The following is a 12,500-nucleotide window of genomic DNA, read 5'->3' on the forward strand; positions in this document are numbered from 1 at the left end:
TGTTTGCTTTGGGGGGGGGGGCTGGGGGGGGGGGGGGGGGGGTCTGTCACCAGCTGCTGGACCCCCTAACAGATCACCTCCACCCCCCCAAACGGTCCAGGTAGTCCTCTAATGGGACGTAGAGCCTCGGCGGTAGAAGCAGTCTCTCAGCTCTCGGAGCTCCTGAGCAGTTTTCCATCACAGCTGCAGGAAAAAGGAGGACAAGCTCCGTCTGTCCTCCGTCTGTCCTCCGTCTGTCCTCCGTCTGCACACTTCATCCTGAGTTCATCATTAACTCTTCCACACAAACATCCGCTCTGTAAACATCTCTCCGTCATTATTCCCCCTCTTCTTCTCCTCCGCCGGCGCAGGGAGGACAAACAATGGCTGAACTCTGAACCACAGCTTGTCTCTTTGTGAGACGGACACTGGTTGACGTTTACACACTGGATCCTACCGTCCCTGGAGGACAGGGGACGGGAGGAGGAGAGACAGGAGGAGAGACGGAGGAGGAGGAGGAGGAGGAGGAGAGATGGGAGGAGGACAGACGGGAGGAGGAGGAGAAGAGATGGAGGAGGAGGAGGAGAAGAGACGGAGGAAGAGGAGGAGGAGAGACGGGAGGAGGAGGAGAGATGGAGGAGGACAGACGGAGGAGGAGAGGAGGAGAGACGGGAGGAGGAGGAGGAGAGATGGGAGGAGGAGGAGGAGGAGGAGGAGGAGGAGGAGGAGGAGGAGGAGGAGGAGGAGGAGGAGGAGGAGGAGAGACGGGAGGAGGAGGAGGAGAGATGGGAGGAGGAGGAGGAGGAGGAGGAGGAGGAGGAGGAGGAGGAGAGATGGAGGAGGACAGACGGAGGAGGAGGAGGAGGAGAGACGGGAGGTGGAGGAGGAGAGATGGGAGGAGGAGGAGGAGGAGGAGGAGGAGGAGGAGGAGGAGAGATGGAGGAGGACAGACGGAGGTCACAGTTCAAGGGAAGGAATGAGGGAGGGAGGACATGAGGGCTCCAGCTCGTCCTCCACCACCTGGTCTCCAGCAGATTCCTCCGTCAGTCCAACAGACGGGACGAGGAGACGAAGTCCACCTGAAGACGTCTGGAGGTTTTTACTGCTCTGTTGAGTTTGTCAAGTTAAACATTCACTGATAAAGACAAACGTTCAGGACAGACCGTCCTCCACCTCTCTGGTCCTCTTGTGGCTCTTCTGGCCCATGATGGGGGGGGGGGGGGGGTGAGGGGGGTGAGGGGGGGGGGTAAAAGCCACAATTGAAGCCAGATGAAAGAGGACAGCTCATGTCTCAGCGTCTCACTTCCTCTACTTATCCAATAAGAGCAGCGGCCGTCCACCTTCATCCTGATTATCCAGTGAGGGACGACAATACTCAGGGGGACGGGGACGAATAAACAACAAGCTCTTAGCCCTGCACACACACACACACACACACACACACACACACACACACACACACACACACACACACACACACACACACACACACACACACACACACAGAAGCGGGAGTCTCAGGGAAACTCTATATGCAGCCGCTCCAGGCTGGTATGTTCACTGTAAACACTGACACACTCCTCTGGAACCACTCTGTCTTCTGTCTTCTGTCCTCTGTCCTCTGTCCTCTGTCTTCTGTCTTCTGTCCTCTGTCCTCTGTCCTCTGTCCTCTGTCCTCTGTCCTCTGTCCTCTGTCTTCTGTCCTCTGTCTTCTGTCCTCTGTCCTCTGTCTTCTGTCTTCTGTCTTCTGTCCTCTGTCTTCTGTCTTCTGTCCTCTGTCCTCTGTCCTCTGTCTTCTGTCCTCTGTCTTCTGTCTTATGTCCTATGTCTTCTGTCTTATGTCCTATGTCTTCTGTCTTCTGTCCTCTGTCCTCTGTCCTATGTCTTATGTCCTCTGTCCTCTGTCTTCTGTCTTCTGTCTTCTGTCCTCTGTCTTCTGTCCTCTGTACTCTGTCCTCTGTCTTCTGTCCTCTGTCCTCTGTCTTCTGTCCTCTGTCTTATGTCTTCTGTCATCTGTCTTCTGTCTTCTGTCCTCTGTCCTCTGTCTTCTGTCCTCTGTCTTCTGTCTTCTGTCTTCTGTCTTCTGTCTTCTGTCTTATGTCCTCTGCCCTCTGTCTTCTGTCCTCTGTCCTCTGTCTTCTGTCTTCTGCCCTCTGTCTTCTGTCCTCTGTCCTCTGTCTTCTGCCCTCTGTCTTCTGTCCTCTGTCCTCTGTCCTCTGTCTTCTGTCCTCTGTCCTCTGTCTTCTGTCCTCTGTCCTCTGTCTTATGTCCTCTGTCTTCTGCCCTCTGTCCTCTGTCTTCTGTCCTCTGTCCTCTGTCCTCTGTCTTCTGTCTTATGTCCTCTGTCTTCTGCCCTCTGTCCTCTGTCTTCTGTCCTCTGTCCTCTGTCTTCTGTCTTCTGTCTTATGTCCTATGTCCTCTGTCTTCTGTCTTCTGTCTTCTGTCTTCTGTCTTCTGTCCTCTGCCTCCTGTCTTCTGTTTATGTCCTCCCTCCTCTGTCTTCTGTCTTATGTCCTATGTCCTCTGTCCTCTGTCTTCTGTCCCCTTTCCTCTGTCTTCTGTCCCCTGTCCCCTGTCCTCTGTCCTCTGTCCTCAGACGGAAGACAACCATGCTGCTCAGCCTTCAGGCTCACCAGGAGAAGAAATGTCTCAGTCAGAAGTGTCCAAACCGTCTGGAGGGACGAACGTCTCAGTTCAACACTTTGTGCTTTAGTTTCCATGTTCAGTCGCTTATTTCAGTGTTGTTGTCTTCACATGTGAAGACAACAACACTGAATGAAGGACAGTTCTATTGTCCCACTGCAGGCTAGAAGGACAAGGTCAGTCCTCTTTGGTTCCTTTGAGAGCCTCAAGGAAACAAACGGTAAAACCTTGGATTCTCCAGTCTGATACTGTGAATATTGAAACTGGGGGAAATAATGAAATAAACACTTCTTAGTCTCAAAGTTCTCCCAGATCGTTCTAGAACATATGTCCTCTGTGTTCCACCGCCAGAATAAAGCTCTGAATCAGAGAGGACTCACACGTGTCAGCGGTGATGTTGTTTTGTCCTCCAGATCGATTCAAAGAACAACAAGTAGGAGTCGGCGAGGTTTTGCTTTTCAAACTTGTGTTTCTTCTCGTGATCTGGTAAATAAATAGACGGTCTTTTTATGTCACTGTGTGTTTCCTGCCTTTCTCGTTTGTCGACTGTCGTGTTTTATGTCACATTAAAAAAGAACTCAAGCAGGAAACTTGCTTCACAAACCACCAATGTCTGCAGGATACTTTGTTCATGATTTACTCACAAGTCGTCAGCAGACTCTTTATTCCAAAATCAAGTACAGGTTGTATGACGTCATCAGACACTTCTGATCCTCCGGAAGCTCAACCAGGCACTCAAACTTTATTAGTTTTGTTTTGTGCTCGTGAACGAGGCAAAACAATAAAGAATAAAAATACTTCAGCCACTCGTCTGGAAAGAGCGTCCAGTCAGTCCCCGAAGAGACTTTACAGGAAAAAGACCATAAAGTCTTCTGAGAGAACATTCCAGTAACAATGTCACAAACACACACACACACACACACACACACACACACACACACACACACACACACACACACACACACACACACACGAACACTCAGATTACTGGCCTGACAAACAGAAATTAACTGGATTGTAAAGAAAAATGTTCATATGACCCGTTAGAAGCAGAAAAGTGGGTCTTTTATTCCCAAGTGTCAGTTTTGTTCAGTCAATAAGACGTCAGAGCGGCTGGACGGTGTGTGGAGCTTTGGAAACACTGCCCCCTGCTGGTCAGGTGGAGCTTTGGAAACACTGCCCCCTGCTGGTCAGGTGGAGCTTTGGAAACACTGCCCCCTGCTGGTCAGGTGGAGCTTTGGAAACACTGCCCCCTGCTGGTCAGGTGGAGCTTTGGAAACACTGCCCCCTGCTGGTCAGGTGGAGCTTTGGAAACACTGCCCCCTGCTGGTCAGGTGGAGCTTTGGAAACACTGCCCCCTGCTGGTCAGGTGGAGCTTTGGAAACACTGCCCCCTGCTGGCTGGGCCCCACCCCCTCTCTGACCTCCACCACCCCTGGCCCCACCCCCTCTCTGAGCTCCACCACCCCTGGCCCCACCCCCTCTCTGAGCTGCTCCACCCCCTGGCCCCGCCCCCTCTCTGAGCTGCTCCACCCCCTGGCCCCGCCCCCTCTCTGAGCTCCACCACCCCTGGCCCCACCCCCTCTCTGAGCTCCACCACCCCTGGCCCTGCCCCCTCTCTGAGCTCCACCACCCCTGGCCCCGCCCCCTCTCTGAGCTCCACCACCCCTGGCCCCACCCCCTCTCTGAGCTCCACCACCCCTGGCCCCACCCCCTCTCTGAGCTCCACCACCCCTGGCCCCGCCCGCTCTCTGAGCTCCACCACCCCCTGGCCCCACCCCCTCTCTGAGCTCCACCACCCCCTGGCCCCGCCCCCTCTCTGAGCGCCACCACCCCCTGGCCCCACCCCCTCTCTGAGCTCCACCACCCCTGGCCCCGCCCCCTCTCTGAGCTCCACCACCCCCTGGCCCCGCCCCCTCTATGAGCTCCACCACCCCCTGGCCCCACCCCCTCTCTGAGCTCCACCCCCCCTGGCCCCGCCCCCTCTCTGAGCTCCACCACCCCCTGGCCCCGCCCCCTCTATGAGCTCCACTACCCCCTGGCCCCGCCCCCTCTGTGAGCTCCACCACCCCTGGCCCCACCCCCTCTCTGAGCTCCACCACCCCCTGGCCCCACCCCCTCTCTGAGCTCCACCACCCCTGGCCCCGCCCCCTCTCTGAGCTCCACCACCCCTGGCCCCGCCCCCTCTCTGAGCTCCACCACCCCTGGCCCCACCCCCTCTCTGAGCTCCACCACCCCTGGCCCCACCCCCTCTCTGAGCTCAACCACCCCTGGCCCCACCCCCTCTCTGAGCTGCTCCACCCCTGGCCCCACCCCCTCTCTGAGCTCCACCACCCCTGGCCCCACCCCCTCTCTGAGCTCCACCACCCCAGGAGGGCGTCAGCTGGTTCTTCCTGGTTCTAGACCCTCCTGGACCAGCGTTCTCTACAAGGACCAATCCTCTTCCTGCTTTGCTCCAACACCCGTCACCGTGACCTTTGACCCCCCAGCTGCAGCTGTGTGGTGGGGACACTTGAGATGCTCTCTCACAATGTATAGAAGGCTTAGGCACACACACACACACACACACACACACACACACACACACACACACACACACACACACACCTAATTGCATTACCTACAATAATGCAATACACTGATGAACAGGTGCTTTGGGAGATGTGATCAGAAATCACTCACAATGTGTGTATGTGTGTGTGTGTGTGTGTGTGTGTGTGTGTGTGTGTGTGTGTGTGTGTGTGTGTGTGTGTGTGTGTGTGTGTAAACAAGCGGCTGCAGGCTGTTATCTGCTCATGTGAATGTTTGTTGTTACAACTGAGGGTTTCTGTACAAAACACGAAGGAGATTTTCTCTGACATCAAGATGGTGCTATTTCTCACACACACACACACACACACACACACACACACACACACACACACACCACACACACACACACACACACACACACACACACACACACACACACACACACACTCAAACAGACTAATCAGCCTCACTAAAGCACATGCAGATCACCTGTTGCCATGACGACAGCAGCTGCAGCCTGATAATCAAGCAGTTGGACACTGGATGAAGTGAAACGTGACACTGGACGTCAGACCAGGTGTTTCCTACCAACCAGCGCGGTGACGTGACGGGGAACCAGGTGAGACTGTGGCGGCTTCCTCATATTATATTATAGATTATATGATAATAATAGAATAATGAGATAAGCTATCGTCGTGCAGAGACCAGATGGTGCTTGATCACACACTCTGCTGTGTAACACTGGTATGTGCTCCATACCAGCGAACACACACACACACACACACACACACACACACACACACACACACACACACACACACACACACACACACACACACACACACACACACACACACACACACACAGCTAAACCAGTGAAACTGGGCCTTCCAGTTAGAACCAGTCTCAGTTCTCCACCCAGGCCTGTTTGTCGTTTCTAAACGTTTCTATGGTTCATGAGTTGTTTTCCTTTGGTCAGATGGTCGCTGACACCTGGGATCCACACACTCTGCTGCTGCTGTTGTTGTTGTTGTTGTTGTTGTTGTTGTTGTTGTTGTTGATGACATGTCAGGCAGAAAAATAAAGTTATTGCCACTTGTTACTATTGGTTTTAGCTGCTGCTGATGATGATGATGATGATGATGATGATGATGATGATGATGATGATTTTATGAGGCGGATCATACAGTGGAGCTTCTTCTCAGCCTTCAGACCAGATGAAGACCAAGGACTGTATGTAGCTGCTGGTTCGGACCATAAAGTGACGTTGGCTCCGCCTCAGGACCACGACGGTCTGCAGACTGACTGCAGACCGACTGCCAGACTGACTGCTGACTGACTGCAGACTGACTGCAGACCGTCTGCAGACGGACTGCAGACCGACTGCAGACTGACTGCTGACTGACTGCAGACTGACTGCAGACCGTCTGCAGACGGACTGCAGACCGACTGCAGACTGACTGCAGACCGTCTGCAGACTGACTGCAGACCGTCTGCAGACTGACTGCTGACCGACTGCAGACTGACTGCAGACCGTCTGCAGACTGACTGCAGACCGTCTGCAGACGGACTGCAGACTGACTGCTGACTGACTGCAGACTGACTGCAGACCGACTGCTGACTGACTGCAGACTGACTGCAGACCGACTGCAGACTGACTGCAGACCGACTGCAGACTGACTGCAGACCGTCTGCAGACGGACTGCAGACTGACTGCTGACTGACTGCAGACTGACTGCAGACCGACTGCTGACTGACTGCAGACTGACTGCTGACTGACTGCAGACTGACTGCAGACCGTCTGCAGACGGACTGCAGACCGACTGCAGACTGACTGCAGACCGACTGCAGACTGACTGCAGACCGACTGCAGACGGAGCCACGTGTTGGTCTAGCGACTCTCTGGTCAAAGCTGTTTTCTGAGGGCAGAGTGGCTCCTACACAGGCTGATGGTGCAACAACCAGTGTGTGGTTCTACAATGATTCACTGTAAATATGAAGTACGTCAAACAGGGGACTGCAGCCGGTCCTACTGGGGACGGGAGGACAATATGAAGTACGTCAAACAGGGGACTGCAGCCGGTCCAACTGGGGACGGGAGGACAATATGAAGTACGTCAAACAGGGGACTGCAGCCAGTCCAACTGGGGACGGGAGGACAATATGAAGTACGTCAAACAGGGGACTGCAGCCAGTCCAACTGGGGACGGGAGGACAATATGAAGTACGTCAAACAGGGGACTGCAGCCGGTCCTACTGGGGACGGGAGGACAATATGAAGTACGTCAAACAGGGGACTGCAGCCAGTCCAACTGGGGACGGGAGGACAATATGAAGTACGTCAAACAGGGGACTGCAGCCGGTCCTACTGGGGACGGGAGGACAATATGAAGTACGTCAAACAGGGGACTGCAGCCGGTCCTACTGGGGACGGGAGGACAATATGAAGTACGTCAAACAGGGGACTGCAGCCGGTCCTACTGGGGACGGGAGGACAATATGAAGTACGTCAAACAGGGGACTGCAGCCGGTCCAACTGGGGACGGGAGGACAATATGAAGTACGTCAAACAGGGGACTGCAGCCGGTCCTACTGGGGACGGGAGGACAATATGAAGTACGTCAAACAGGGGACTGCAGCCAGTCCAACTGGGGACGGGAGGACAATATGAAGTACGTCAAACAGGGGACTGCAGCCGGTCCTTCTGGGACGGGAGGACAATGTGAAGTACGTCAAACAGGGGACTGCAGCCGGTCCTTCTGGGGACGGGAGGACAATATGAAGTACGTCAAACAGGGGACTGTAGCCAGTCCAACTGGGGACGGGAGGACAATATGAAGTACGTCAAACAGGGGACTGCAGCCGGTCCTACTGGGGACGGGAGGACAATATGAAGTACGTCAAACAGGGGACTGTAGCCAGTCCAACTGGGGACGGGAGGACAATATGAAGTACGTCAAACAGGGGACTGTAGCCAGTCCAACTGGGGACGGGAGGACAACATGAAGTACGTCAAACAGGGGACTGCAGCCGGTCCTACTGGGGACGGGAGGACAACATGAAGTACGTCAAACAGGGGACTGCAGCCGGTCCTACTGGGGACGGGAGGACGTTACAAAACACGAAAAGTAGAAAAGACATTTGATGAAGAGAGACTGACTGAGGTTTAGTGTTGAACTGATCACAACAGCAGGCTGAGGCCTGAAGGCATCAGAGATGATGCACTGAAAGGTGTGTTGGGGGGGTCGAGGTGTGTTGAGGGGTGTTGAGAGGGGGGTCAAGGTGTGTTGAGGGGGGGTCAAGGTATGTTGAGGGGGGGTCAAGGTGTGTTGGGGGGGGGTCAAGGTGTGTTGAGGGGGGGTCAAGGTGTGTTGAGGGGTGTTGAGGGGGGGTCAAGGTGTGTTGAGGGGTGTTGAGGTGTGTTGAGAGGGGGGTCAAGGTGTGTTGAGGGGGGGGTCAAGGTGTGTTGAGGGGTGTTGAGGTGTGTTGAGGGGGGGTCAAGGTGTGTTGAGGGGTGTTGAGGTGTGTTGAGAGGGGGGGTCAAGGTGTGTTGAGGGGTGTTGAGGTGTGTTGAGGGGGGGTCAAGGTGTGTTGAGGGGTGTTGAGGTGTGTTGAGAGGGGGGGTCAAGGTGTGTTGAGGGGGGTCAAGGGTGTGTTGACGTGTGTTGAGGGGGGGTCAAGGTGTGTTGAGGTGTGTTGAGGTGTGTTGAGGGGGGTTCAAGGTGTGTTGAGGGGGGGTCAAGGTGTGTTGAGGGGGGTCCCCCCCCCCCCCCCCCCACCGTCAGCCCCCAGGGCAGCAGGTCACAGCAGCTGGAGGCCTCCGGCCTGCTGCACTTTATGAATAATGAAGAAGTGACGTAAACAATGCGGTGCTCCTGCAGCCGGGGCCGCGGGGGCAAGAGGCGGCGCACAGAGGCGTGATGCGGCCGTGACGTGTTTCGCTCGTGGATCTTTAATCCTCTGCCGCAGCAGCGCAGCCGGTAGCCGGAGGAGGGGGGCTCCAAACAGGTCCGGCCTGTAGAGACGATAAAACCCCGGTTCGACATAAACCGAGCAGAACGAGCCGCCGCTCCCCGCGGAGCGACACCCCCTCCTCTACCCTCCTCCCCCCCCCCCCCCCCCCCCCCCCCCCCCCCGAGCCTGCAGCCTCCTCCTCGGGCTCGTCCCTGCCGACGACACCTCCTCCGACGCGCTCTTTTAAAATACGTTTCCAGTCGCGCGTTTGCGTTTTGCCCAAAAAAACCTCGACGCGGGTGTTTGTCGGTCGGTTCGCGGACGCGTCGCCCGGTCGCGCCGCCGCTTCGCGCGCCGGTTCGCCCTTCGGCCGCGCCGCCGCGTCCCGCTGCGCCTGTCAGCTGCTGCTGCTGCGCGTCCGCGAAACATGCAGGATGAGCCTGCGGGGGTGACGAGCACGCACTTCCCCCCGTCAGCAGAGGCGCAGGCCCGCAGCGGAGGCGACGAGCGGCCGGACGGAGCGGATGACCTCCAGGACGGCCGGCAGAGCTCCGTCCGCCTGACGCGGAAGGTCGCTTCACCCGCGTCCGACCCGAAGCGCTTCTTCCGCCCGCGACCTTCAGCGGCGGCTCGGCCAGCAGTCCGGGTCCAGCCCCGCCGGGTCCAGCCCCGCCGGGTCCAGCCCCCCCGGGTCGCCCCCCTCCCCGGGGGACGATCCGCTCACCTGCCGCAGAGCCAGCCCGGCCCCGGGCCGACCCCCGCCGCCCCCCAGGGGAAGAGGCTGAAGCTGATGCTGCGGCGCCATCGCCCCCTCCCGTCCAGCTGAACCGGGTCCAGATGGACCCCCCCATCGCGCACCACCTCAGTAACGGCGGCATGTTGTCCGCCTTCCCGAACCTCCCGGCCCAGGACGCGCAGAGCGCCAGCGGGGGGTCGTCCTCCCCGGCCATCCCCGGGTTCGGCACTCCGTGGTCCGTCCAGACCAGCTCCTCGCCCCCCCCGCCGCCCCCCCCGCCCAACTCCATCAACCACATCCACCCCAACGCCCTGAACCAGCTGCCCGGCGCCGAGTCCGACAGCAGCTTCTACCCAGCGGGGGGGCCCTCCTCCCTCCCGGCCTTCTTCCAGAGCTTCTCGCCGGTACCGGCTAATCCGTGCGGCGGGATTAACGTGCAGAGCTTCAGCGGAACCTTCTCGCCCCAGATTAACGTCCCGCAGAGCCGCAGGTCGCCCGGCAGCCCGCAGATGCATCCGCAGCAGGGGGCCTTCCTGCAGCAGAGGAACCACTACAACCAGCACCAGGTGAGGGGGGGGGGGGGGGTCCTAATACTTCCATCAACACACATATACTACATATAGGTGTGTGTTCAGGTGTGTTCAGGTCTGTTATCAGGTGTTCATGTCTGTGTTCAGGTCTGTGTTCAGGTGTTCAGGTGTTCAGGTGTGTATTCAGGTGTGTTCAGGTCTGTTCAGGTCTGTGTTCAGGTGTGTTCAGGTCTGTTTTCAGGTGTGTTCAGGTCTGTGTTCATGTCTGTGTTCAGGTGTGTTCAGGTGTGTTCATGTCTGTGTTCAGGTGTGTTCAGGTGTGTTCATGTCTGTGTTCAGGTGTGTTCAGGTCTGTTTTCAGGTGTGTGTTCAGGTCTGTGTTCAGGTGTGTTCAGGTCTGTTATCAGGTGTGTTCAGGTGTTCAGGTGTGTATTCAGGTGTGTTCAGGTGTGTTCAGGTCTGTTTTCAGGTCTGTTTTCAGGTGTGTTCAGGTGTGTATTCAGGTGTGTTCAGGTCTGTTTTCAGGTGTGTTCAGGTGTGTATTCAGGTGTGTTCAGGTCTGTTTTCAGGTGTGTTCAGGTGAGTTCAGGTGTGTTCAGGTGTGTTCAGGTCTGTTTTCAGGTCTGTTTTCAGGTGTGTTCAGGTGTGTATTCAAGTGTGTTCAGGTCTGTTTTCAGGTGTGTTCAGGTGTGTATTCAGGTGTGTTCAGGTCTGTTTTCAGGTGTGTTCAGGTCTGTTTTCAGGTGTGTTCAGGTCTGTGTTCAGGTGTGTATTCAGGTGTGTTCAGGTCTGTTTTCAGGTGTGTTCAGGTGAGTTCAGGTGAGTTCAGGTGTGTTCAGGTCTGTTTTCAGGTGTGTTCAGGTGTGTATTCAGGTGTGTTCAGGTGTGTTCAGGTCTGTTTTCAGGTCTGTGTTCAGGTGTGTATTCAGGTGTGTTCAGGTCTGTTTTCAGGTGTGTTCAGGTGAGTTCAGGTGTGTTCAGGTCTGTTTTCAGGTCTGTTTTCAGGTGTGTTCAGGTGTGTGTTCAGGTGTGTTTTCAGGTGTGTTCAGGTGAGTTCAGGTGAGTTCAGGTGTGTTCAGGTCTGTTTTCAGGTCTGTTTTCAGGTGTGTTCAGGTGTGTATTCAGGTGTGTTCAGGTCTGTTTTCAGGTGTGTTCAGGTGTGTATTCAGGTGTGTTCAGGTCTGTTTTCAAGTGAGTTCAGGTGTGTTCAGGTGAGTTCAGGTGAGTTCAGGTGTGTTCAGGTGTGTTCAGGTGAGTTCAGGTGTGTTCAGGTGTGTTCAGGTGAGTTCAGGTGAGTTCAGGTGAGTTCAAGTGAGTTCAGGTGTGTTCAGGTGTGTTCAGGTGTGTTCAAGTGAGTTCAGGTGAGTTCAGGTGTGTTCAGGTTGACCCTGGATCTTCAGGACAGGAAGCATCTTGAAATGTAGATCAAAGCTTTGTGATGATTTATTTTCATGTTTCATTATTAGTCAGTCAACCAGAGTGGCTGAAGCCACGATTCCCAGTCGGGGGGGGGGGGGGGGGGGGGGAGGGGGGGGCTCACGACTGAATGTAGTTGCTGTGTTCTCCTGAAAGCTGGAGGGGGGGGTCCAGTCTCATGGCCCCTGACCCCCCCTGATAGAATGTTCCATGCTACCAGTGGTGTAAAGTCCTTGCCCCCCTCCCTGGTCCCCCCCAGCCCCTGCTGAAGCCGTCCCCCTGGGGCTCTGGGGGGCCATCCTGGGGCCGGGACCACCGCAGAGGCAGCGGCATGGGGGTTCCTGGGTCCGGCAGCCACATCTCCCCCCTGAAGAAGCCCTTCTCCAGCAACATCATCGCCCCGCCCAAGTTCCCACGCCCGGGGGGGGCGCTGGGACCCAAGGCCTGGATGGAGGAGAACCTGTTCCGTACGGACGGCAACAGCCTGCTGCAGGTGTGTGTGTGTGTGGGGGGGGGGGGGATCAGTGCTTTTGAAGGTGATTCAAAAGTGATTCTGGAGATTCTGGAGATTCTACCTCCGCCTCCGTCCAGAGGTCCAGTCCAGACCCCAGCTACAGACCAGACCATGTGCCAGGTGGTCAAAATCCTCCGTGTGATATTAACTAAAGCTAAATACTTGTGAAGTACAAACCTACTTTTATACCTAAATAA

The 12,500-nt window shown here is 56.0% G+C and overlaps 1 protein-coding gene across 2 annotated transcripts in view; it reads left to right on the plus strand.

The window, feature by feature from the left end:
• Positions 1-9,982: 9,982 nt before the first annotated feature.
• Positions 9,983-12,500, plus strand: part of cpeb2 (cytoplasmic polyadenylation element binding protein 2) — a gene marked incomplete at its 3' end in the record, with an annotated part of 11,099 nt that continues 8,581 nt past the window's right edge. Inside the window, exons 1-2 of one of the 2 annotated variants that reach the window (XM_080505973.1) lie at positions 9,983-10,409; positions 12,049-12,288. In XM_080505973.1, coding sequence (XP_080362099.1) covers positions 9,984-10,409; positions 12,049-12,288 — 666 coding nt within the window. In that variant the 5' untranslated portion in view covers position 9,983. The remainder of the gene's footprint in view (positions 10,410-12,048; positions 12,289-12,500) is intronic. The other variant, XM_080505972.1, reaches the window with a different exon arrangement.

This window comes from Blennius ocellaris, assembly GCF_963422515.1.
Source record: "Blennius ocellaris genome assembly, chromosome: 12".
Lineage (NCBI taxonomy): Eukaryota > Metazoa > Chordata > Actinopteri > Blenniiformes > Blenniidae > Blennius > Blennius ocellaris.